Source organism: Rhinoraja longicauda, chromosome 29, assembly GCF_053455715.1.
Source record: "Rhinoraja longicauda isolate Sanriku21f chromosome 29, sRhiLon1.1, whole genome shotgun sequence".
NCBI classification, from domain to species: Eukaryota; Metazoa; Chordata; class Chondrichthyes; order Rajiformes; family Arhynchobatidae; genus Rhinoraja; species Rhinoraja longicauda.
The window spans coordinates 17,310,292-17,337,555 of NC_135981.1; the positions used below are offsets into that span (position 1 = coordinate 17,310,292).

At 45.8% G+C, this 27,264-nt stretch overlaps 1 protein-coding gene across 1 annotated transcript; it reads left to right on the top strand.

Annotated features, from left to right (window-relative positions):
• The first annotated feature begins 637 nt into the window (after window positions 1-637).
• On the top strand, window positions 638-23,784 carry LOC144607591 (cyclin-dependent kinase 6-like). Its single transcript, XM_078424510.1, has 8 exons — window positions 638-772; window positions 3,461-3,712; window positions 8,595-8,730; window positions 9,577-9,744; window positions 11,118-11,227; window positions 13,587-13,637; window positions 17,961-18,096; window positions 22,814-23,784. Exons 2-8 carry the CDS (start codon window positions 3,492-3,494, stop codon window positions 22,901-22,903), a joined length of 912 nt encoding a protein of 303 aa, XP_078280636.1. The 5' UTR covers window positions 638-772; window positions 3,461-3,491; the 3' UTR covers window positions 22,904-23,784.
• Window positions 23,785-27,264: the final 3,480 nt, after the last annotated feature.

Sequence of the window (27,264 nt, forward strand, 5' to 3'; positions counted from 1 at the left end):
AGAGAAAAGGAATGGGTGACGTTTTGGGTCAATCTGAAGAAGGGTCCTGACCCGAAATGTCACCCCTCCTTTTTCTCCAGAGATGCCGCCCGACCCGCTGAGTTACTCCAGCACTTTGTGTGTGTGTCTCTCTCTCTCCTGTATTAACCAGCATCTGCAGTTCCTTTCCACACTGTTCCCAGTTGCTAGCTGACCAGCTGAATTCCTCCAGCATTTTGTAGTTTTGTTCACCGCCATCAAGTTTCTCCATTGAGTTTTATTAAGAGTGGCTGCAACCTTGTGCGTCTGGTGAAGTCCCTTGCACCAGCACAAAAGAGGGCGAATTTGTTGAACCTAATCACCTATTCAAAAAATAAAATTACAGGGGCAGCTAGCTACCCCTGTAATGAGCAGTGAGTGAAACTACTCTGAACATTTTTATCAATCTCAGCAGGAATATCCAGCATGACATTGGTGCAATCTCATTGCAGCTATTGCTGTGTGCAAAACTAACGTGAATGACAAAGTGAAAGACATATTTTCCAGTAAACTAATTTCTAAGGGGGGGTGAGACACGTGCAGTGAGAGGGCGGAGTCGACCTGGAAGCCACTGGATCGAATGGTTATTGAACAACGTCGCCCAAATCTCCAAAGGCAAGGTGCCTGGCTGCAAAAGACCCTCTGGGGCGTTGTCTAGATCAATGATCAGCAGGGGTTTCTGCAACTTGGCATCTTTATTTTTGAAGTCACCTTTCTTCTTGAATATATGCATCTTGTAAAGTGAAGAAGTCGAGTTAAGTTTGATGTCGAAAATCAATGTTTTAATTTGCAAAATTTAATGTATTGCCAAAAAAAAAAACATGCTGGAATGTTTTGGCAGTGAATTCATCTATGTCTGGAGAACAGGACTTACATTTTTATAATCTCTGCGTGTAAACAATCGCTTCGATTGTCACTTTGGCACAATAATAACATTGAGTAGTCAGGAAAACTGTTGGTATTTCTCGATCAAATGCAAATTTTAGCTCAAAAGTTAAATTCCTTACAATGCTGTGCTTCAAACCCCAGTCGAGTGGTAATATCTGATTTTTTTTTTAATGTTGTATTAAAATTATTGCAAGATGTAGTCATTTTTAATCATTTGAAATGTTTGCAAACATTTGAATTTTAAAAAAAACCTCTGTTTTGAACGCTGCCCATTTAGCATCTCTGGGGTAGGATTTGTAAATATATATATGTATATATTTTTTAAAAGATGTGTTCTGGTTATTGGAGAGAGATGGAAGCGGTGTTTCGTTTATTTAACTAGCATTTTGCAAATCTGAGCTTCGGCTTTAAAATCTCTGAAGGATTTGCAATTTAATAGATTGCAAATTGTCCCGCAGTTCCTTCAACTAAAGCAGTGAAAACAGCATCTTTCCCAGCATTTATGTTGCTTTTGCAGAGTGCAGGTCGCATGGAGCCATGCCAATTATAAATATTTCACGTTTTTGCAAAATATTACTTGCAAAAAATATTTTTTAATGATTTTGAATTAAAACGTGATGAATGTCATCGATAATATGTTACATTGTTAGTAAAGAAATTGCCCGTACAAGCAGCTATTTGGAAAAACCCCAGAGATAATTCATTATATCCTGGGTGAGACAGTGTTTTCTAATTTATTTATCCAAACCTCTGCATGTTCCCCGCTGACTTCCTCCTCCATGGAACCCCAGACTGTTTAAATATCCCTGTTTCTGCTCTTGCCTGCAGAAGGATACAATTGCCTTCTATCAGGTTATCCTTGTTTAATCCAGGCAAAAGAAACCAGTCAGTTCACTCTCTCCCCATCTAATGCATAGAGTTCAAGGAGTGGACAACCATCATCACTTCCATGGCAATCTAATAAACCTCATGATGGCATCTTATAATCTACACGTACACATTTTGCAAGTTTTGGAAATGTAAGGCCTATATTAAAATTAAAGATTGCGTATTGTTTTTTTCAGAGGTGATAGAGACTTGAAACCGAGCTCGTTGTATGAGATGGACGTTTGTGAAGCATTGCAAGACCCTGAATAATTTAGTTTATTGTTTAGTTTAGTCTATTATTGCCACATGTGCCAAGTTACAGTGAAAAGCCTTTTTGTAACGTACTATCCAGTCAGTGAAAAGACTATACATAATTACAATCAAGCCGTCCACAGTGTACAGGATAAAGGGTTTCACATTTTTTAGTGCAAGATAAAATCTAGAAAAATTGGGTTAATGCTGGTTTGAAGGTCTTCAGTGTGGTGTCAGGACCGCTGTCTCGTAGGTGAGACACCAGCTCTTGTATCTCTGGATCGGCAGCTTGGCGTGTGGTCTCTAATGGGTGGGTGTCATTCTTTGGAGGAGTTGGTGATAGTCTCCATTGACCTGGCCAACTCCCATGTTGCATGCCTGTGGCATTGACGTTCCTAAACCAGGCTCCGTGCAGCTGGAGTAAGGAAACTTAATGGTGCAATTCCAGCAACGTCTCTGCTCCGCACCTTAATGGCACTGTCTTGGACCTGAGGTATCTGTTTGCAACTGTGTGTGACTGAGGAATGGCCTGGATGGATTGTCCAAAGATGGACAATCATCATCAATAAAAAAAGACACGAGGTAAACAGGTTTCATGCATCTCCTGCCACTGAGGTTTTCACGAATGCTGCCTGGATTAGTGAGGATTGGCTACAAGGAGAGGTTGGACAGGCTTAAATTGTTTCCCCTGGAACACCAAAGGTTGAGGGGAGACCTAAAATGATGCAGGCATAGATGGGGTAGACCGTCAGAACCTTATTTGCAGTATGGAAATGTCAAAGAATAGAGGGCATAGGTCTATGGTGAAAAGGGCAAAGCATAAAGGAGATCAGTTTCTTTTACACAGAGGATGGTGGGTATCTGAAACATGCTGCCATGGGTGGTGGTGGAGACACACGGATATACAGGGAATGGAGGGATATGGATCATGTTGCCGGAGAGATTAGTTTATCTTGGCATCATGTTTGCACAGATATTATGGGCCATAGGGCCTGTTCCTGTGCTGTAATGTTCCGTGTCCTGTGAAAGTTCAGTGCCAATTGATTTTAAATACTTTGGTCTACGAAACATGTTTTTCCACTGTGGGTATTTGCCTTTCTTTTCATACCTTATTTGTTGAAAAAGGTGGTGAGTGATGCCACAGGACGGCTGTTATATCCTCGGTAGACACAAAATGCTGGAGTAACTCAGCGGGTTAGGCAGTATCTCTGAAGAAAAGGAATAGGTGACATTTCAGGTCGAGACCCTTTCTTCAGACTATATCCAGACAGACATTCTGTTATATTCCACAGCTGTAGGAGACACTAGTTGCCTTTCGATAGTGCTGATGAAAAAAATATCCGGTTTCACTAATATTTCATTGTTGTTCCGAAACATTTTCAAAGAGTTGGATGTGGCTTTGGATTTCACTGATGCCGTGGTTTGCTTACTTCAGGTAGTGCCTCACAGTCCTTCAGCTGTCCGGTATGGAGAGCTGTCTTCCCGTACGATACGAGCTGCTGGCAGAGATTGGGGAAGGAGCTTACGGAAAGGTGTACAAGGCGAGGGACCTGGAGAACAACGGGAAGTGTGTGGCTCTGAAAAGAATAGCCGTTCCAAGAACGCCAGAGGGTATCCCCCTCATAGTAATTCGAGAAGTGGCCTGGTTGAAACACTTAGCCCTCTTTGACCATCCAAACATCATCAGGTAAGATCACCAACGTATCTGAACATATAGCATCCGAACAGGACCTTCGCCCCACAATGTCTTTCAGACTTTATTTAGACTTTAGAGACATAGGGTGGACACTGTTTCACAATTTACAGAAGAAAATTAGCCTGTAAACCTGCACGTCTTTGAAATGTGGGAACCGGAGCACCCGGAGAAAACCCACGAGGTCACAGGGAGAATGTGCAAACTCAGTACAGACAGCACCCGTAGTTAGGATCAAACCCGGGTCTTCTGGCGCTGAAAGGCAGTAACTCTGCTGACGCGCCACTGTGCCGCCCCTAATACTAAATAAATTCAATTTTATTCTTCTCACATTCCCATCAACTCCAAATTTTATTTGTCAGTAAACGCACAGAGCATTCACAGTGACCGATTAACCTACGTTTCTTAGGGATTGAGAGGAAACCCACAAGGTCATGGAGAGAACGTGCAGACTACACACGGACAGCACCAGTGCTCAGAATCGAACCTAGATCGCTGGAGCTGTGAAGCAGTGGCTCTACTAGCTGCACCACTGGGCCACGTCCTTACCACCGAGCTGCATTAGACAAAGCATCCTAAAATAGTTCTGAAAACAGCCAAATACATCGATGAGACCAAGCATAGACTACCTGGCCCGCTGAGTTCCTCCAGTACTTTGCGTTTTGCTCTAGATTCCAGCACCTGCAGTTTACTGTAACGTCTCCTCGATATTTTTCAAACTTTAATAGTCCATTTCTGGACAATAACCACAGTCCATCAGCACATTTAAACAATCAGGCGCACAAGGCACCATCAATGCAATGAATAACTTGAATGTAAATGATGTCTTTATTTTCCTTGAAGATAGACACAAGACGCTGGAGTAACTCGGCGACACAAGCAGCATCTCTGGAGAAAAGGAATGGGTGATGTTTAATGTCGAGACTCTTCTTCAGACAGTCTGAAGTGTCCCGACCCGAAAAGTCACCCATCTCTCCAGAGATACTACCTGTCCCGCTGAGTTACTCCAGCATTTTGTGTCTATCTTTGGTTTAGACCAGCATCTGCAATTCCTTCCTACTCTTTATGTTCCATTATACTCCAAGAGAATGTATCCAGACAAAACGAGATACTTCAAGTAGCCCTTACTTTCCCTCTCTCTCTGTCCCCTTTCCCTTCCCAGTTCTCCGACTACATTTTATCTCTGTTTGCTTTGTTATTAGCTTCTCCCAACTAACAATAATAATAATAATAATAATGCATTACATTTATATAGCGCTTTTCATACACTCAAAGACGCTTAACAGGGATTTAAAGAACATAGGGAAGTGAATAAATAGATAAATAAGTAAACAAACAGAGAAAGGAGACAGAGGGTGAGGTGACCTTCAGTGGTTGAAGGCAGTACTGAACAGGTGAGACTTCAGTGATGTTTTGAATGTGGTGAGTGAGGAGGAGTCTCTGACGGTTTGGGGTAGTGAGTTCCATAGGGTGGGAGCAGCGATGGAGAAAGCCCTGTCCCCCCAGGATCTGAGTTTGGTCCGGATGGGGGGGGATAGGAGATTGGCAGCAGCAGAGCGGAGGGTGCAGGTGGGAGTGTGCCTGTGGAGGAGGTCAGTCAGGTAGGATGGGGCCAGGTTATGGAGGGCTTTGTAGGTCATGAGGAGGATTTTGTACTGGATTCTCTGGGGGATGGGGAGCCAGTGGAGTTTGTAAAGGACGGGGGTGATATGGTCACGGATCGGAGTGTGGGTGAGTAGACGGGCAGCGGAGTTTTGAATGTATTGAAGTTTACTGATGATTTTTGAGGGTGCGCCATAGAGGAGGCTGTTGCAGTAGTCCAGACGGGAGGTGATGAAGGCGTAGATGAGGGTTTCTGCAGCTGTAGAGGAGAGGGATGGACGGAGACGGGCAATGTTTTTGAGGTGGAAGAAGGCTGTCTTTGTGATGTGTTTGATGTGTTTGTCGAAGGAGAGGGTTTGATCAAAGATGATTCCAAGATTCCGGATGTGAGGGGAGGTGGATACTGGGAGACCATCAATATTGAGGATGAAGTTTTGGGTGGATTTGGTGAGCGTTTTTGGACCAATGATGATGATTTCAGATTTGTTGCAGTTGAGTTTGAGGAAATTTGATTGAAGCCAAGATTTTATTTCAGTGATGCAGTTTGTCAGTGTAGAGTGTGTGGTGGTGGAGATTAACTTGGTGGAGATGAGGAGCTGGATATCATCGGCGAAGCAGTGGAAGTTGAGACCATGACGGCGGATTAATTGACCAAGGGGGAACAGGTAGAGGATGAAGAGGAGGGGGCCAAGGACTGAGCCTTGGGGGACACCTTGGGGGAGGGGAGCGGTGGGGGATTTACAGTTGTTAATGGACATGAACTGGTGCCTGTCAGAGAGGTAAGATTTGAACCAGGATAGGGCTGTGCCGGTGATGTTAAAGGAGGTTTCAAGTCGGGTGAGGAGAATGGAGTGATTTATGGTGTCAAAGGCGGCGCTGAGGTCAAGTAGGATGAGGATGTTGAGGTTGCCAGCGTCGGAAGAGAGGAAAAGGTCGTTTGTGATTTTGAGGAGCGCAGTTTCAGTACAGTGGTTGGAGCGGAATCCGGATTGGAAAGTTTCATACAGGTTATTGGTAGAGAGGTGGTATTTGAGTTGGGAAGCTACAGCACGTTCCAAAACTTTGGACAGAAAGGGTAGGTTGGAGATTGGTCTGAAGTTGTTTGGGGTGTCAGGGTTGAGACCAGGTTTTTTCAGAATGGGGGTGACAGCAGCGATTTTGAGGGATGGCGGGACGATGCCAGTGGACAGGGAGGAGTTTATTGTTGCAGTGATAAGTGGAGAGAGAGCAGGAAGGCAGGCCTTGACAAAGCTGGAGGGGATGGGGTCCAGAGAGCAGGTGGCAGTTTTTATTCCTGTGAAGAGGTCAGAGAGGTCGGTGGTGGAGACTGGGGAGAACTGAGGCAGGGGTTGACTGGATAAGGGGGGGCAGGTGGTTTGAGGGGGAGCAGGTGCGTTGGTGGTTAAGGTGCTGTAGATGCTGTCTATTTTGCTTTGGAAGAATGAAAGGAAAGTGGTGCATTTGTCAACTGTGAATGATTGGGAGATGGTGTCCAGGGGGCTGAGGAGTTTGTTTATTGTAGAGAAGAGTGTTTTTGGGTTTCCGGAGCCAGAGTGAATTATTTGAGAGTAGTAGGTGGAGTGGGCGCGGGAGAGGGCATCTTTGTAGTGCTGCAGGTGGGCTTTGTAGGCTTGGGAGTGAATTGTGAGACCTGTTTTGTTGCGGAGTCTTTCAAGTTGGCGGGCATGAGTTTTCATCATGCGGAGTTCGGGGGTAAACCAGGGAGCAGAGTGGGTGAAGGAAACTGTTTTGGTTTTTGTAGGTGCAAGCTGGTCGAGGCAGGAGGAGAGAGTGTGGTTGTAGTAGTCTGTGAGGTCAGAGGGGCTGTGTAGGTCAACGAAGGGAGAGGCGGACATTATTTCAGAGAGGGAGGATGAGAGCGAGGTTGGTGAAACTGAGTTCAGCTTACGGAAGTTGATTTTGCGTTTTTGCCTTGGAGCTGGGGTGGGAATGTTGACGGACATGGTGATGGCTAAGTGATCAGAGAGGGTGGGGTCGGAGCCAGAGAGGTGATGTAGATTTAGTCCAGTGGAGCAGACAAGGTCCAGAATGTGCCCACGGTTATGGGTGGGAAAATTGACGTGTTGAGTGAGGTTAAAGCAGTTGAGTATTTCAGTGAAGTCAGCGGTTATTGTGGAGTCAGTGGAGTCCATATGGATGTTGAAATCACCGAGGAGGAGGATTGAGGGGGAGAGAGAACAGAACTGGGTCAGAAAGTCAGAGAAGTCAGAAAGGAATGATGGGTGTAGTTTGGGAGGGCGGTAGACAACTGCCATGACTAATTGTGAACTATGAACTAATGAACTATTCTACATGTTCCTTGATCTCCATTCCCTTTGTTCTTTTTCACACCTTACACATCCTTATCTACACTTCCTTATCTATGTACCGTCAACTCCCCCAACATCAGTCTGAAGAAGGGTTTCGGCATGGTGGCGCAGCGGTAGAGTTGCTGCCTTACAGCGAATGCAGCGCCGGAGACACGAGTTCGATCCCAACTACAGGTGCTGTCTGTACGGAGTTTGTACGTTCTCCCCGTGGCCTGCATGGGTTTTATCCGAGATCTTCGGTTTCCTCCCACACTCCAAAGACAATAGACAATAGGTGCAGGAGTAGGCCATTCGGCCCTTCGAGCCAGCACCACCATTCAATGTGATCATGGCTGATCATTCTCAATCAGTACCCCGTTCCTGCCTTCTCCCCATACCCCCTGACTCCGCTATCCTTAAGAGCTCTATCTAGCTCTCTCTTGAATGCATTCAGAGAATTGGCCTCCACTGCCTTCTGAGGCAGAGAATTCCACAGATTTACAACTCTCTGACTGAAAAAGTTTTTTCTCATCTCCGTTCTAAATGGCCTACCCCTTATTTTTAAACTGTGGACTCTGGTTCTGGGCTCCCCCAACATTTGGAACATGTTTCCTGCCTCTAACGTGTCCAACCCCTTAATAATCTTATGTTTCGATAAGATCCCTTCTCATCCTTCAAAGACGTACAGGTATGTAGATTAATTGGCTTGGTAAATGTAAAAATTGTCCCTAGTGGGTGTAGGATAGTGTTAATGTGCGGGGATCGTTGGTCGGTGCGTACTCGGTGGGCCGAAAGGCCCGTATCTCCGCGCTGTATCTCTAAACTAAGACCTGAAACGTAACCTATTCCTTCTCTCCAGAGATGCTGCCTGTCCCGTTGAGTTACTCCAGCATTTTGTGTATATCTTCAACATGAGATAATGTTGAGTTTTGCCATTGAGAAGTCTCTTCCCTCGTGTTGTTCAGGTTATTTGACGTCGAGCTTGATCACCAGACGGATCAGGCAATGAAAGTGACACTAGTATTTGAACTCATTGAGCAGGATTTATGTGTCTTCCTCACAAAAGTTCAGGAGCCGGGCCTGCCTCTGAATAAAGTTAAGGTAGGTGAGCTAACGTGGACATTCGGAGCAGTTTTCTCACCCCAGAGTCCTTGTACATTAGACTGCGTGTGAAATAATCAAACACAATGGCACCTAATACCAGTTACCATTAAGACTTTTCTACAGGCTGATCTCTTCCAAACACAGCAGAACTCCGAGGTTGTCTACAAGCAGTTCCTTGTCCTGAATGATATTCAGTCTGAAGAAGGGTCTCGACCTGAAACGTCACCCATTCCTTCTCTCCCGAGATGCTGCCTGACCCGCTGAGTTACTCCAGCATTTTGTGAATAAATACCTTCGATTTGTACCAGCATCTGCAGTTATCTTCTGATATTCAATGATAACTGGCATTAAATACACCCCCTTCCATCTGCCATTTTTGCTGTAGGGTCTTGGCCCAAAACACCACCTCTCCCTTTGCCTCCACAGCTGCTGCCTGACCCACGGAGTTCCTCCAGCAACCTGTTTTTCCATCCATATTCCAGCACCTGCAGTTTCATGCACCTCCATTGTATCAGCTGTTGTGTGTAGCAACCCATCCAGCCTCTCCTCCGAAGTATGTTCCCTTTAACTTCAGTACAGGTGCTCCTCAGCTTACGATGGGGTCCCGTTCCGAGAGACCATCGGAAACCGAAAATATCGTACGTCGAAATGCACCGACCTGAACACGTGGCCGGAAGCGAGCTGCGGCTCGCCACGGGTCGCTGCCGATGGCACCATCGCAAAGTCGAAGCTTCGTAAGCAGGGGGGCACCTGCTGTGACCAACTGAGGAAGCCTTTTCACATCCTTAATCAGAGTAATAATGTTTTTCTGAACCTGATTTTAACGTACTATTCTGCACTTAGGACATGGTACGGCAGCTGTTTAGAGGCTTAGATTTTCTCCATTCAAATCGTGTGGTGCACCGGGATTTGAAGCCGCAGAACATTCTGATTTCAAACAAGGGCCAGGTGAAATTGGCCGACTTTGGGCTGGCGCGTGTGTACAGCTTCAACATGGCACTGACACCCGTGGTGAGCTCTGAGTCCGCTCTCTCGGTTTGTTGTGTGGTTCCGCTGTGTCTGAGGGAGAGACTAAGGTCCAGTAGTTTGGATTCTCCTAAGAAAGACGAGACATTAAAAGATAGACACAAAATGCTGGAGCAACTCAGCGGGACAGGCAGCATCTCAGGAGAGAAGGAATGGGTGACGTTTCGGGTCGAGACCTTTCTTCAATCTGAAGAAGGGTCACGACCCGAAGCATCACCCATGTCCCGCTGAGTTACTCCAGCATTTTGTGTCTACCTTCAATCTGAACAAGGGTTTCGACCCAAAAGGTCACCCATTCCTTCTCTCCCGAGATGCTGCCTGACCTGCATTTTGTGTCTGTCTACGGTTTAAACCAGCATCTTCCGTTCCTTCTGACATTAAAAGATTGCTGATTTGTGCAGTGGATGTGGTTTACACTCTTTGTTATTTGCAAGGGATAGGGTCATAGACTCTCTGCAAATATCAAACGTTGATATCCCTAAAACTTAGTTTTAGAGATCCAGCATGGAGCCCTTCAGCCCACTGGATCCATGCTGACCCTTTATCACCCGTCCACACTAGTTCTGCGTTATCCCATTTTCTCATCCACTCATTACACATTAGGGGCAATTATACAGAGGCCAACTAATTTACAAACCTGCATGTCTTAGGGATGTTGGAGGAAGCTGGAGCACCCGATGGAAACCCACGCAGTCACTGGGAGAACGTGCAAACACCACACAGACAGCATCCGAGGTCACGATTGAACCCGGGTCTCTGGCACTGTGAGGCAGCAGTTCTACCAACTGTGCAGCCCTTAAGTTTTGGCCCTTCCCATACAATGGCCATCCTCTCCATAGATGTAAAACGTCTGTGTTTCAGTTTCCATGCTGTATCTTTAGACATTACTTTATAATGTAGAGACACAGCGCGGAAACAGGACCGAGTCCGTGTCGACCGGCATTCTCCGACACACTAGAGACAATTTACAATTGTTACTAAAGCCAATTACCCTACAAACCTGCACTTTCTTTGGAATGTGGGAGGAAACCAGAGCACCCGGAGAAAACCCACACGGTCACAGCGAGAACGAACAAACTCCATACAGACAGCACCCGTAGTCAGGATCGAACCCGGGCCTCCGGCGCTGTGAGGCAGAAACTCTACCGCTACACCACTGTATCTCTAAAGTTTAAAGTCTAAAGTCAATGGGCCAAATGGTTGCCCTCTGTGTCGTGGGAGATCATGATCAATATGTACTGTTTAGGATAGGGAGGCAGGCAAATGGAGACATCATCATTCTCTGTAGTTCTCCGAGCACAAACCTCCACAGTCTGTTTTGGGGGCGAGTATTTTCTAACTAGTGGTCTTGTGTTTAGGTTGTGACTCTGTGGTACCGGGCACCAGAAGTCCTTCTGTATTCACGGTACACAGCTGCTGTGGACATGTGGAGCGCAGGATGTATCTTTGCTGAAATCCTCCAACTGAGGTAAGGAAGCAAACTGCCGTGTAACAGGGCTGGGAAAGTTAAATCAGAATTAACGTCCAAGAGATGTTTCTGTGAGAATTTTGTAACACTGATGTTTTAAAGACAGTCTTAGAGTGATACAGTGTGAAATAAGGACCTTCAGCCCAACTTGCCCGCACCAGCCAACATGTCCCAGCTACACTAGTCCCATCTGCCTGCGGTTGGTCCATATTCCTCCAAACCTGTCCAATCCATGAACTTGGCTAACTGTTTCTTAAAATGCTGAAGTAGTCCCTCCTCTGGCAGCTTGTTCCTCCTCTGGCAGCTTGTTCCATACACCCACCACCCTTTGTGTGAAAACGTTACCCCTCAGATTCCTATCAAATCTTTTCCCCTTCACCTTCAACCTATGTCCTCTGGTCCTCGATTTACCTAATCTGGGCAAGAGACTCTGTGCATCTAATGTATTTATTCACAAAATGCTGGGGTAACTCAGCAGGTCAGGCAGCATCTCAGGAGAGAAGGAATGGGTGACGTTTCGGGTCGAGACCCTTCTTCAGACTGATGTGTTCACTTTCAATGTGTTCTAGTTTACTTGTAATAGACCCACATTAACTTTTTGCACTAGGTTAGTTTTTGAAGTAATGTTAATCCTGTCATACATCGCCCTATGTAACTCTATTCCCTGCCGTATCTTAATGTCATCCTTTGCCATTTTTGAACGGTGGATTACTGCCATAACTCTCTGCCATACCATTATATTGCCCAATTTCAGATAAATCACGTAGTCTATTCTACTGCTTCTGACTGGTGGGGAGACTGCCACAATCACCGCTGAAGGGTCCCCACCCAACATGTCAGCTATCCATGTCCTCCAGAGATGCTGAGTTACTCCAGCACTTTGTGTCTTTCTTTGTAAACCAGAATCTGCAGTTCCTTGTGTCTGTGTCTCCAGTTACTTCATCTGTTTTCTATCACGTTGTAAATTCCTTCCGTACAAAATTGCAACTCCATTTAATTATCGCCCTTGCCACAACCTACACATCATTACCCAACATGTTAATTTACCGAGTCCCACATTGGAACGCCATTCTCTGCAACATCGTAATCCCATGTGGCCTCGTTTGTGTTCTGTCAGAGCAGGAAACGAACAAAACAACAAGCTCAGTGTTTTGGGGGAGATTCTGTGAAACCTGAAATTTGTGCGTCAGGCTACTGTGGAGCTAATTTCTCCCATTGGGAGGCAAAGAAGCTGAACTATTCACATCTCATTTCACTGCCGTTTCGCAGGCGTTTAAACGTCCCGACAGGCAAGTAGATATCCAGGGAATGGAGGGATATAGGTAAAGTGCAGGTAGATAAGTGAAGGTCTTGACATCATGTTTGGCACAGACATTGTGTGCTGAAGAGCCTGTTCTTGTGTTTTATATGTTCTATAAATTGACATGTTTTACAGCAAAGTGAATTTTCAATCATTTTGCATTAAGAATTGTCATTAAGTTGGAAAGGATGCAGAAGGGATTCACTGGGGCTTGAGTTATAGGGAGAGGTTGGATAGGCTAGGACGTTTCTCTTTGCATTGTGGGAGGCTGAGGGTTGACCTAATTGAGGTGTCTGTGACCATGAGGGGCACGGATAAAGTGAATGCTCTTTTTCCCCAGGGTAGAGGATTCTAAAACGAGGGGGCATTGGCGTAAGGGGAGAGTGAGACCGGCCTCGGGGGGGGGGCAACTTTCTCAATCAAAGGGTAGTCCATATGTGGAATGACCTGCCAGAGAAAGCTATAGAACAGGATACAGTTGTGACTTTTAAAAGACATTTGGACAGATATATGGATAAGGAAGGGTTGAGAGGGTTTGGGGCCAAAAGCAGGAAAGGGAGGACTAGCACAGTGGTCGGCCAAGATGGGCCGAAGGGCCTGTTTCAGTGCTGTTCATCTCATTGACAGATCTGGAACTAGAGCTGGCAGCTTCAGGATGGCCGTGTTCAACAGTGCGCCGTGTTGTTGATATCAATTTTCTCGCGCAGCGACAGTGAAAGCTGACAATTTAATCATTGTTATACCCGAAGAGATCAGGCCACAGCGGTGCTCTCAACAACAGGTTAACACTGCGGAAACAAGCCTTTGGAACGATGCTGCCTAGCACAGCATTCAAGGCTTTATCTAAAAAGATGGACCGCTGAGTGGAAAAAGCATCGCTTGAAGAAATAAATTACATGGTGCGTTCCAAATGAGATGGCAGCACAGAGAGCAGTGAAGGCACAATTATTATTTGGGGAATTGATGGTGTTGTGCTGCACAGAAAGATATGCTTTGGTATTTCTCAAACTGAAAATCTTAATAATGAGAGGATCATTTGACTTCTTTTTCTATCTTTAGACCCTTTCTTTGTGGAATTTCAGATATTAATCAGCTTCAAAAAATATTTGAGTAAGTATCAGGACTGGTGTACGGATTCCGAACAATCTATGTTTACTATTTTTGATTGAAGTTAAATGAAATCTAACTAACAAATTGTTGGTGGGGATAATCTCAGATCAGATTTATCGCTGTTGACTTGTAATGCTCCTCAATTAATTGCTCGGGTTCAGATTGACCTCATCAATCGGGTCCATTGATAGGGTTGATAGGGTTAGGGTGGAAATATCAAATATTGGAGGGCATAGCACTAAGTTGAGAGGGGCAAAGTTTAAAGGTGATGTACGGGGCAAATGGTTTTACACAGAGGGTGGTGGGCCTGGGACACGATACCTGGGGTGGTGATCAAAGATACTAGAGGAACAAGATGGACCACTCCGTTGAAATCGCCTATACTGAAGTGTTGTACGCAAAGGAGCGTAACGTCCGCCATTTTAGTAGGCAAAACCCGCCATTCGCTATGCCTCCCGCAGTGTAATCAGTGTTTTGGGGAAACAGTATGTGTGATGTTACCATTAAAATGCAGAATATATCTCATCTATCAATTCACAGATTTTTGTTATTTTTCTTTTAAAATGTTTCTGCAAGTTTCTGCCTACTAAAATGGCGCCGTGATATACTACGGTTTTTAGGGTCGAGTGGTCTATCTTGTTCCTCTAGTATCTTTGATGGTGATGAAGGCAGACATGATAGTGGCATTTATGAGACTTTAGGATAGGCACACGGATATACATGGAATGGAGGGAAATGAATTACGTGCGGGCAGAGAAGAGTTGGTCTTGGCATCATGAACCATCCTCTCCATGTCCACTCTATCTAGGCCTTCCGTTATTCGGAAAGTTCCAATGCAACCCCCCCCCCCCCCCCTTCATTCCTTCTTCAAGAGATCAACACAGACGTTGTGGGCTGACAGGCCTGTTCCTGTGCTAACTGTTCAATCTTCTGGCGGGGGTTAATTTGACTGCATTTCCACAGAGATGGCTCAGGAAATGGTGGGCTAAAAGGTGCAATGATTCTGTCATTCACTTTTTTGCCATTGTGGCAAATCTCATTCAACGGAGGTTCTTTTATTACAGTTGAACAAAGGCTCCTAGCCTAAAACGTGACCCGTCTTCCCCCTGGAGAGATGCTGAGAGCTTCTCATTATTTAATGGGTCTAAGTCTCACTTAAACCACTTGAAGTCTCATCTGACAATCCAGGATAGTAATGCACTGCCTTTGAGAGGAAGCTTTAAACCACAGGTCTTTATCCCCCTTGGGCAGTTATTAAAGATCTTTTAGAAAGCCAAGGTATCTATTCCTGAGTAGTATCCATATAGTTATAGAGTTAGAAACATGTAAAATTCTTAAGGGATTGGACAGGCTAGTTGCAGGGAAAATGTTCCCGATGTTGGAGGAGTCCAGAACCAGGGGTCACAGTTTAAGAATAAGGGGGAGGTCATTTAGGACTGAGATGAGGAAAAACTTTTTCACCCAGAGAGTTGTGAATCTGTGGAATTCTCTGCCACAGAAGGCAGTGGAGGTCGATTCACTGGATATTTTCAAGAGAGAGTTAGATATAGCTCTTGGGGCTAATGGAATCAAGGGACATGGGGAGAAAGCAGGAACGGAGTACTGATTTTGGATGATCAGCCATGATCATATTGAACAGCGGTACTGGCTCAAAGGGCCGAACAGCCTACCCCTGCACCTACTTTATATTTCTATGTAGTATCACTCCAACGTTAGGCTGCATTTGGAGTATTGTGTTCATTTCTGGTCGCCCCATTGAAGGAATGACCTAGAAGCTTTGGAGAGGGCGCAGAATAGGTTTACCAGAATACTGTCTGGATTCGAGAGTATTTGCTGTAAGGAGAGATTGGACAAACTTGGGATGTTTGCTCTGGACCGTTGGAGGTCGAGGGGAAACATGATAGTATATAAAATTATGAGAGGCATAGAGAGGGTGGACTGTCAGAACCTTTTTCATGCGATGGGAATGTCGAAGACAAGAGGCCATCGTTTTAAGGTGAGAAGCAAAGTTTCAAAGAGATGAGCGGGGCAAATTTTTTTAATGCGGAGGTTAATAGATGCCTGGAACACGGTGCCAGAGATGGTGGTGGAGATGATGGATGATAGTGGCTTTTAGAAAGGCACATGGATATGCAGGGCATGGAGGGATATGGATCACATGCAAGCAGGAGAGATTAGTTTAACTTGGCATTGTGTTCAGCATGAATATTACGGGTCAAAGGGCCTGCTCCAGTGCTGCCCTGTTCTATGTTCTATCACCAGAACAAAATCAGATCCTTGGGATCTTACAGATCGTAGGGCTTTGTGTGTAAATAGTTTCTGTGTTTTCCCACATTCCGATACTTTGGAAAGACATGCTGAAGTCATGAAAGGTATTATTATGAATGCCAAAGTCTTTCGTCGCCAAGTTGTTGCAACTTTCTTTGTTACTTCAACAATGCAGTTGTTGCTATGTCCGAGATTGCACTGAGATTTCAATCAATCAATAGTCATTTATTTGTCACTTACACATAAATGTGCAGTGAAATGAAACATTACCCGCAGTTCAACAATAAGACCAATAAGAATAATCAATAAAAATGCAATAACACACACAATCACAAACCAACACCAAACAAAAGAAACATCCATCACAGTGAGTCTCCTCCAGTCCCTCCTCACTGCGATGGAAGGCCAGAATGTCTTTTTCTCTTCCCTGCCGTCTTCTCCCGCGGTCAGGCTGTTGGAGTTGCCACGTCGGGGCGGTCGTGGCTCCCGACATTGAAGCCCCCCGCCGGGCGGAGAAAATCCCGTGGCCTATTTCAGGCTGCGCCAGACGGTGAAAGGTCCGCCTTAGTTACCCAGCCCTGAGCACTAAAATGGTGGGTTTCATTATAAATATCTCTTCCGTGCTTTCTCATGTGGAAGTCTTCAGATTTGCGTCCCTGAGCACCTGAAGGATGAACGGTGGAATCTGTAGCATTCAAACCAAACACACAGCGACCATTTCCATAAACCAACGCCTGCAGACTGGGAGATCAACCAAGATTGCACAAGTGGTTAGGAAAATAACTGCAGATGCTGATTCAAATTGAAGGTAGATACAAAATGCTGGAGTAACTCAGCGGGTCAGGCAGCATCTCGGGAGAGAAGGAATGGGTGACGTTTCGGGTCGAGACCCTTCTTCAGACTGATGTCGGGGAGGGGGCGGGACAAAGCTGGGATGTAGACGGAGACAGGAAGATAGTGGGAGAACTGGGAAGGGGGAGGGGAAAGAGGGGGACAGAGGAACTATCTGAAGTTGGAGAAGTCAATGTTCATACAGCAGGGGTGTAAACTGCCCAAGCGAAATATGAGATACTGTTCCTCCAATTTGCGCTGGGCCTCACTATGACAATGGAGGAGGCCCATGACAGAAAAGTCAGACTGGGAGTGGGAGGAGGAGTTGAAGTGCTGAGCCACCGGGAGATCAGGTTGGTTAAGGCGGACTGAGCGAAGGTGTTGAGCGAAACGATCGCCGAGCCTGCGTTTGGTCTCGCCGATGTAGAGAAGTTGACATCTGGAACAGCGGATACAATAGATGAGGTTGGAGGAGTGCAATGGAGGAGGTTGGACCAGTGTTTCATTGTTGTATTTAAAGATGGAGTCACACAGGCCCTCCCACCCAGCTTGGCCATGCCGACCAAGCCGCCCCATCTACGCTAGTCCCACCGGCCTACGCTCGGCCCTTATTCCGCTAAAGCTTTCCTATCGATGTAAGGTCCAATTTCCCTCTGGGGATGAATAAAGTTTATCGTATCATATCGTAAGGATGCAGGATGTCTTGCAATCAGTGCACAGCTAGTTTCCACTGGGGGCGGATGTGACGTGGACCCACTATTACATCATCACAATTACTGACGGAAACACGAAACTGCGCGCCGCTTCCCGATCCCACCGCCAGTAACGTCAGTAGGTTGCATCGTTTTAATTGTGAGTCACATTATTTGCAGATGATCCCTTACAAAAGTGCTTGGTTCTGCATTGGTACAGGCAAACGACAGAGGTCTGAAGAAGGATCTCGACCCGAAACGCCACCCATTCCTTCTCTCCAGAGGTGCGGTCTGTCCTGCTGAGTTACTCCAGCATTTTGTGTCTATCTTTGGTTTAAACCAGCATCTGCAGTTCCATCGTACTCAAACGACAGAGACAGAGACAGGGATCTTGCGTTAATGTGGGAGGCAGGCCACGCACAGGAGCTGATGTATTTGCAGTGGGGGTGCATTCAGTGTGAAAACAATTTGGGGAGCATCTGCTTTGGATAGTCCAGTAACACGGTGTTACAGAGTGTTCTTGTCTTTTCAGTGTCCTCGGTCTTCCTGATGAAGAGGAATGGCCCACAAGTGCCCCTCTGCCCTACAGTTCTTTCACTCCCAGGCTGGTGAAACCCATTGAAGATTCACTACCTCAGATTGATTCACTGGGCAAAGACCTACTGCTTGTGAGTTTGATTGTTTTAACCACATCCTGATATAGACTTGACCCAAAATGTACATTTACACCTTTGTGCCTCCAGAGGGCGGCACAGTGACACAGCGGGTAGAGCCGCTGCCTCTCAGCACCAGAGACCCGGGTTCGATCCTGACCTCGGGTGTTGCCTTCTGCGTTTTGCAAGTTTTCTCTGTGACCGTGTGGATTTGCTCCGGATGCTCCAGTTGCTTCCAACATCCCAAAGATGTACGGGTTTGTACGCTAATTGGCCCCTGTAAATTGCCCCGAATGTGTAGGGAGTGGATCCGAAAGTAGGATAACCCAGAACTGGTGTGAGCGAGTGATCGATGGTCAGCATGGACCCAGTGGGCTGAAGGGCCTGTTTCCATGTTGTATCTTTCAATCAATTGATGGAGCAGATGCTGCTCGACTTGCAGGGTTCTGTTTATTGTTCCAGATTCCAGCTTCTGAGCCACAGCAATGTGCAGCATCAAACAGCCCTTTGGCCCGACTCGACCATGCTGGCCAAAATGTCCCACTGAGTTAATCCCATCTGGTTGCTTGGCTCATATCCCTCTAAATGATCACCCCACACCCTCCTGTGCTCCAAGGAATAAAATCCAAAGCTGTTTTGCAAAACACTTACACAAAACCCTCCATTGAATTTCCCCTCAACTGATTAAGTCACTAGAAATAATAGCAACATTTTATATTTTGGTGGGTGAACAGATTTAATCCAGTGTACTTGGTAATTGTCAAAATCAATCAACATCATGTAATCGATTGTATTAAAGATCAATTTGTGTGGGAGAGGAGGGGATATCTCTTTAAGCAAGGAATGATGGGGGATCTCAGTAAAACCCTCTGATTAATGGAAGGCCTAGATAGAGTGGACGTGAAGAGGATGTTTCCATTAGTGGGAGAGTCTAGGACCAGAGGGCACGGCCTCAGAATAAAAGGCGTACTTTTAGAATGGAGATGAGGAATTTCTTTAGCCAGAGGGTGGTGAATCTGTGGAATTCACTGCCATTAGGCGGCAGTGGAAGCCAAGTCATTGGCTATTTTTAAAGCGGAGATTGACAGGTTCTTAATTTGTAAGGGTGTTGAAGGTTTGGGGAGAAGGCAGGAGAATGGGGTTGAGCAGGGAAAAATAGGTCAGCCAGGATTAAATGGTAGAGCAGACGCAATGGGACGAATGGTTCCTGCTCCTATGTCTTGTGAACATCCACACTGTCACAGGGAGAACGTACAAACTCTGTACAGGCAGCACCCATAGTCAGGATTGAACTTGGGTCTCAAGATCACTTTTTCCCGCAATACGATGTTGGGACACTTGAGGGCCCCGTTGAGCTGCATAACCCCCCTTCCTGCTCAAGAAAAAAAAATCACTGCTAACCTCCCGATTGTTGTTGCAATTAACAAGTTCGCTGACCATGATCTAAAACATCACAAAATGGATGTCAAATCTGAAGGATGAAATGGGACCACACTTCCCTCTGCAAACACGCTGCTGCCTTAGAGATGAGACCAGTGGACGAGCGTGGGGTAAGTCAGGGGAAGCTGCCCTCTGGTCACCCTGACAACCAACTCAAGCGAATCGTGCAGCAAACAAACAGGCACATCAGCCCACCCATGTCTACGTCCACCAGCAAATATCCCTCTACATCAATCCCATTATCAGGACACGGTGGCGCAGCGGTAGAGTTGCTGCCTCACAGCCCCAGAGACCCGGGTTCGATTCTGACTACGGGTGCTGCCTGTACGGAGTTTGTACGTTCTCCCCGTGACCTGCGTGGGTTTTCCACTGGGAGCTCCGGTTTCCTCCCACACTCCAAAGACATACAGGTTTGAGGATTAATGGCTTGGTAAAATTGTGAAATTGTCCCTAGTGTGTGTAGGATGGTGCTCGTGTGCAGGGATCGCGGGTCAGCACGGACTCGGTGGGCAGAAGGGCCTGTTTCCGTGCTGTATCTCTAAACTAATCTAAAATCACGGCCCAGGATGTCCATGCTGACCATCGTTATCCCTCTAAATCAATCCCTTTACCAGCAGTTGGTCTCCATCTTGGTGTTTCACGTTCTCATTCAATTATTTCACAAATGTTGTAAGAATCTCGTCTCCGTCACCCCCTGAGGCAGATTCCCACCTTCCTCTGGGTGAAAAAAAGTCTTCCTCAGATCTTTTCAGAGTCTTTCACACTTTACCCTAAAATGGTGCCCTCTAGTTTTTAGATCACTCCTCTTTGGGGCAGTTTCCCACTATTTACCCTAGCTATACGTGTTAACAGGTAAAGGAAAACAAACCGGGCGGTAAAGTTGCTGCCTTACAGCGTTTGCTGCACCAGAGACCCAGGTTCAATCCCGACTATGGGTGCTGCCTGTACAGAGTTTGTACGTTCTCCCTGTGACAGCGTGGGTTTTCTCCGGGATCTTTGGTTTCCTCCAACACTCCAAAGATGTACTGGTTTGTAGGTTAATTGGCTTGGGTTTGTATACATGGTATAAGTGTAAATTGTCCCTAGCATGTGTCGGCTTGTGTTAATGTATGGGGATTGCATGGCGGTGCAGACTCAATGGGCCGAAGGGCCTGTTTCCGCGTTTTATCTCTAAACTAAACTAAACCAAGCATTCCAGCTTCTCCTTACAATTCAAATGCCCTTTCTGACCTCCAGGACTTTCCCCACAACCGAACGCAGGATTGGGGTAGTTTGGATACTTTTGTTAACTTGTTTAACAGCAAAATGGACTGTTGCTTCCTGATCGAGGAGCACGGCCTCTGTCTGTGGATCCTAGATGTCTACAGTCCGCACCCAGGCCTGGGAGCCTGGTGTGACTTCCTCCTTCCAAGGCAGTCTGCTTGTCGGTCACAGACAAGTCTCTTGATAAACTAGCAGAGTACTTTAATTTAGAGATACAGCATGCAGCCCACCGAGTCCACACCGGCCATCAATCACCCGATCACAGTGGTTGGATGTTGTCCCACTCTCTCCTCCACTCACTGCACGTTAGGGGCAGTTTGCTGAATGCAATTAACCTACGAGCCTGCACATCTTTGACATGTGGGAGGAAACTGAAGCACCCAGAGAAAACCCATGCGGTCACGGGTCAGGCAGATTCTTCCGGTGTCTGTCCATTTCCTCCATAGATGCTGCCTGATCCACTGAGTTCCTCCACCTCTTGTTTTGATGCTTTGGTTAAAAAATATCAGTGGTCTGATTAGTAAGTCTGCAGAAGACAGGAAAATTGGTAGAGATCGTGAGGAAGGTTATTAAATGATACAGTGGAATATACATCAGTGGTAAATTTGGGCTTCTGAAACGCCAGATAGAGCTTGGAACAGAACGGTACAGCACCAGAACAGGCCCTTCATCCCACAATGTCTGTGATGAACATGATGTTAAACTGATCTCATCTGCCTGTATGTGATCCATACCCCTCTATTTCCTACACTACCAAGTGTCTTTCTAAAAACTTGTTTCCAGAAATTGCACCCTCTGGTACCTTACTTGCAAACATGTCCCACTCCCATCCGACCCCAACAGCAAATACAACTGGAATCTTTTTTTTTTTAGAGATGCAGCGCGGAAATGGGCCCATCAGCCCAACGAGTCCTCGCCGACCAGCGATCCCCGCACATTAGCACTGTCCTACACACACCAGGGACAATTTTCAATTTTACCAAGCCAATTAACCTACAAACCTGTACGTATATGGAGTGTGGGAGGAAACCAGAGCACCTGGAGAAAAACCCACGCAGGTCACGGGGACAATGTACACACTCCGTATGGACAGCATCCAAAGTCAGGATCAATCCTGGGTTTCTGGTGCTGTGAGGCAGCAACTCTACCGCTGCAAAGCCCAGTTGCTACAGTGTGACGGACAGAACTGCACACTGTACTCCAAATGTGGCCTAACTAGTTTCATACAGTTGCTAATATTACTTCCCGACCATTATACTCAGTGTACCGACCAATGAATGCAAGCACGCTGGGTCCCTTTACCACTCGATCCACTTGTGTTGCCACGGTTAGGTAGCTGTGGACTTGCACCTCAAGGTCCCTCTGTACATCAATGCTCCGAAAGTCCTGCCATTTACTTTCCTTTTACATTTAACTTAAAACATAACACCTCGCACTTGTCAGAATTAAGCTGCCTGGATTAGAGGATTTAACCGTTGGGTCGACTTCGATGGTTTTCTCTGGAATGCCAGAGGCTGAGGGGAGAGTTGAGAGAAGCATCTGCTTCCTGTTGATCATGATACTTGTCTCTTTTAACATTCCCACTTCCAAATGACTATCAGGTTGTGATGCTTTGACCAGCAGCCATTACTTTGTGGAATTGGCCAGGGTTCAAATGACGATGCAATCCTCTCATTGTTAAAAGCTCCTGATGCCGTAGGATTAAGGTTTTCCAAAGATTTAGGATTTCCTCAGTCGGAAAGATTACTGGTTAAAAAAAAATGCAGAACAGCACATTGGTAAAAGAAGACAAAATGTGCTCTTGTAGCTCAATGCTACTTGCTTTGTGGACATGAAAGGAACCAAGCCTTTCTATCCATTCAACTGCAAACAATACCATTCATATTTTAAATGTGTTCTCCTTTGATCCCAAATTATTTTCGATATTGTTGTTGAGGAAAGCAATTGCTTTTGCCCATGCCTGTGTATTTGTCGGGTAGTGTCCTCTTGATTTCTCTGAGTGATTGCATGCATTTGCCATTGTTTACAGAAGTGTCTTCGCTTTAGTCCAGACCAAAGGATGTCCACCTATGAGGCCCTTGCCCATCCGTACTTCCGGGACACACCAGGACCTTTTTAGCTCTGAACAAAAGAGCGGGCCTGTGTTGGAGTGAGAAGAGGCACACCTCTGGCAATAAAATCCAAGCTAGCTACAGACATTACTGGGAGAAGGAGCGACATTGAACTGAAATTGTTCCCAGCACTTCCAACACCTCAGAAGGACTTGATCAACAGTGAAACATTTTTAGGATGTACTTGGATAGTGAACGACTCCTCAAAAAAGTGTTGCTTTCCTTTTTCTTACGAAGAGGAACGAGGAATTAGCCTGAAGGAAATCCAGATGTTTTGAGTTTTGAACTTTTAGGTTACAACGTCAGCCGTAGAGGGAGAAATTAGTACTTGGCCGCATGTATTAAATGCTGGGTTTGGTCCACGGGGAAAATACGCTGGAAGTGGAAATCAAGCTGCCACATTTCCCACATGTTATTGGAGATGAATTTCTGGCCCCACAATGTTTTGTCATTATTTGACCGTTCCACTTTGAGTTTCACAGGGGATGTGAAGAGACGCTAGTAGCTTTTGTTTTAATTTTGAGGTCACAATATGCAGCTGAATCATCTGTAACAGGAGGAGGTTTTTACCTTGAAAGTGAGTCTTTGGATTTGTTGCAAGTGGAAGGTGAAGGAATGGACGTGCAGACTGGTTAAAGAACCTGGGTTGAGGAGATCAAGAGTAACTGGTAACTGAAGCGCAAGGTTTAAGCTCACTTAACTGTGGGGAAAAGTGAATAACTTCAATCCATGATTAATCATCTTGGATTTCCATCCTGCAAGCATCCGATGTTTCCATCCTTTGTTCATTAACTCTCCATTCAGTTAAAACTACAGGTCCACCACCAATTTTCCACCATCTGAACGGTGCCTCTTATAATTCAGGCAAAATCATGAGAGGGCACTTGAAATCCCCCCCCCCCCCCCACGGAGGTCCCTCCGAAAATGTGTTGCCTAGGTCGGATAAGGCAGCCGATCTCGACCTCATCGGGATCTCCGCGCCGATCGGCGGGTCGAATCTGTCCCTGTGGCTGCGAGTCTAGAACTCTGGTCCAGCCAGAGCAGCAGATCCGTTCCCATAGCCGACTTTGTGGCCCGGTATCTACGGACGATACGGCAAGGCTCTGGAACCAAGGGTGCCGGCAAATCGGTGGTGGGCCTGTACGTAAACAGGATCTACTTGTCGGCCAAGGACAAAACAATTTGTGAAAAATAAGTACAGGCAGAATCGCACTGTACGGCAACAATTGTGTTAAATTGTAATGAGCAGAACATAGGACTTTCTAAAGCCAACTCAGCCCTCACTCCCTGCCACAGCGGCTCGGACAGGCACACTGGCATTAGGGTGAGAGACATCCGTCAGTGAAGTTCTTCCCAAGCAGCGCCACTCAGTGTCCTTGTACAACACCACTTAAAATTAATTGAAAGCTCGGTGCAAACAAACACAAGAACGATACAGGAATTCACAGGAACAGGCCCCACGGCCCACAATGTCCACGCCAAAGATGATGTCAAGATAAACTAATCTCCTCTGCCTGCTTAAGGTGTGTATTCCTCCATTCCCTGCATATCCAGGTGCCCATCTGGAACCATCATAAATGCCACTATTACATCTGCCTCCACCACCACCACTGGCAACGCATTCCAGGCACCCACCACTCTGTGTTTAAAAATATATATTCTTGCCCCGCACATCTCCTTTAAACCTTACCCCTCTCACCTTCAAGCTGTGCCCTCTTGTCTTTGCCGGTTCCACCCTGAGACTGCCGACCCTCTCATAAATTTATGTACTTGTCTCAACCTCTGGCGTTCCAGAGAGAACAATCCAAGTCTACCCCACCTCTCCTGTAGCTAATACTCTCTAATCTAGACGGCATTCTCGTAAACCTCTGCTGCACTGTCTGCAAGGTCCCTGCATCCTCCCTGTAATGGGTCGAGCAGAACTGCATGCAATAGTGCATGGATATGCTAGTGTACATCCATAAGATGCCGTAGGAATGTTGCTGTTCGGATCCAGCTGCGGCACTCCTGCTGAAGTGTGTCAAGTCGTTTTTCTTCACTGATGTTTACTATGATTTTCTTTTGCCTTTTGCAGTTTTAGCTGGAGACTGCTTCCCATTACCAATGACTGACACTGCCAAGCAGGGTTTAAATGGACATGAAAGGTTCTGGATGATAAAAATAAGAGGAATGTGGAGAAATGTTCAGTAAAGTTGGAAAATGATATTGTGTGGGTGGTAGGAAAATAACTGCAGATGCCGGTTCAAATTGAAGGTAGACACAAAAGGCTGGAGTGGTTGTAAGTTAAAACTTGCAAAAATTGCCCCCAAGTGTTGGGTGTGGAAAGTGAATGCAAAAGTGGGATAACAGATCTAGGGTGAGCAGGCGATCGATGGTCGGCCTGGACTAGGTGGGCTGAAGGGACTTTTTTCCAGGCTCTGAACTAAAATAAACTTTATGCGAGGCTGAATCCTTGAGAGTAGCAAGATTTCACATCTAAAACATGCATTTAAGCAAAGATTCACCAATCTCATCACAATCAGTGCTGAGTTCCCAACATCCTGACCCCAGGACTTTGGCAATATAATGATGTATCTTATGCCAATAAAGTATTTTAAATTGAAATTGAATTGAAATTTAAAAAATAGTTCCTTGAGGATGACAGAAAAATATAATAGCAAGCTGCATGGTTCCTGGTTATATAAACATGAGGGAAAATACCATCACATTGACTCTGAAAAGCAGCTTATCATTTATCAAGTAACCTCACAATGACCAACAGTGAATAGGGAGGGACGTCTGGATATGGCAGGAGGCTTTACATAAGGTATGTGCTGATAGAAGGAATTTGTAGAAGGGGAAAGTATGCCAGGCATTTGGATCAGGGTTTGTCAGAGGTCATTGGCCACTCCCCACTATTCCACATTCATTCTAACTGCTGCATTGTCAAATACAAATTTTCATAACCAAGGGTCCGGTGAAGTTCCTGTGTGTACAGACTTACCGCTCTCACCCGCTGGTAAATCAACCTCCGAATGTTTGTGGGTTGAAATATTCAAAAAAGCCTTGCATCCTCCTTGTAGTTTAGAATTTAAAATGGACCAACAAAACTCAAGGTGCTGTAGGAAGTCAGTGGGTCGGGCAGCATCTGTGGAGGGAATGGTCAGGCAATGTTTCAGGTTGGGACCCTAAAGTTGTCTGTCCATTCAGTCTGAAGAAGGGTCCTGTCCCGAAATGTGGTCTGTCCTTTTCCTTCCACAGATGTTGCCTGAGTTCCTCCAGCATTTTGTGCTTTGCTCAAGATTCCAGCATCTGCAATTCCTTGTCTCCTAAAGAAGCACAAATTTCCTTGAAAGTTGATGGAATAATATTAGTACAGCGTTGGCCATTGCTGCAACTGCAAAGGAATCAGTGCGTGCACTTTGCTGTGTCGAAAGAACATTTCAAAATCATCATCTCCTTTTCTACCCGGGTTCTCCTTGTCCAGATCCTAAAATCCTCCAGTTCACAAATAGGACCATCTTTCTCACCCCATCAGTGGATGCATAGTGCCTTTGGAGTCCTTTAATTTGGACGATTCAACTCTTATTTAATTAATCATAAACGAACATTATTATTGTGCTTTCTTTCAATGCTCTCCATTTGTGAAAATGCCTTGATGTATTGCAGTGTTTACTTGGAATATATAACTTTTTGTTCTTGGACATTGTCCAAACAATTTTATACTATAAAGTAACTTTAAATAAACTTGAAAGAATACTGCCAAAAGTGGCCTGATTCTACATTTGTTTTTCCTGCACCTAAACTCTTGTGACTGTATTTGAAAACCATGCGTTGGGGCAATGAAAGTGTGACTGGAAGGGTGGTTGCTTTCACGAGGGGCAACTGTTTTGCTTCAAGACTTATCAAGCCACGCTTGGGCCTAGTCTGTATGAAGGGACATGAATGCCTCAAACAGGGGGGAGGGGTGTGTTTGCACGGAAGGTATCGGGAGGGGAAACAGATGGAACTGGAGGCTGAACAGTTGAGTGATCAAAGGGTGTCTTCCTATTATTCCCCTGACAACTCCAGGGTGTCCACAGTGGTGCAGCAGGTGGAGCCGCTGCCTCACAACGCCAGAGACCCGGGTTCAATCCTGACCTCGGGTGCTGCCTGTGTCTGTAGAAATTTTATGAAACCACCCAAATCATATGATATTAGTCAGGTGATATTAATTCAAGTGACTGTCCACTTGGCCAAAGTGGTAGGTTTTAGGAAGATTTTAAAAAGAGGAGATGTTTTGGGGAAAAGAACCATGCCGAACTTCTTTAGTCTTTTGGGGAATAAGATGCGTAGGTTTTGCTGTCTTTGCTGGAGCTTTAATGTGGCCACTTGGCCAGTTTGATAACAT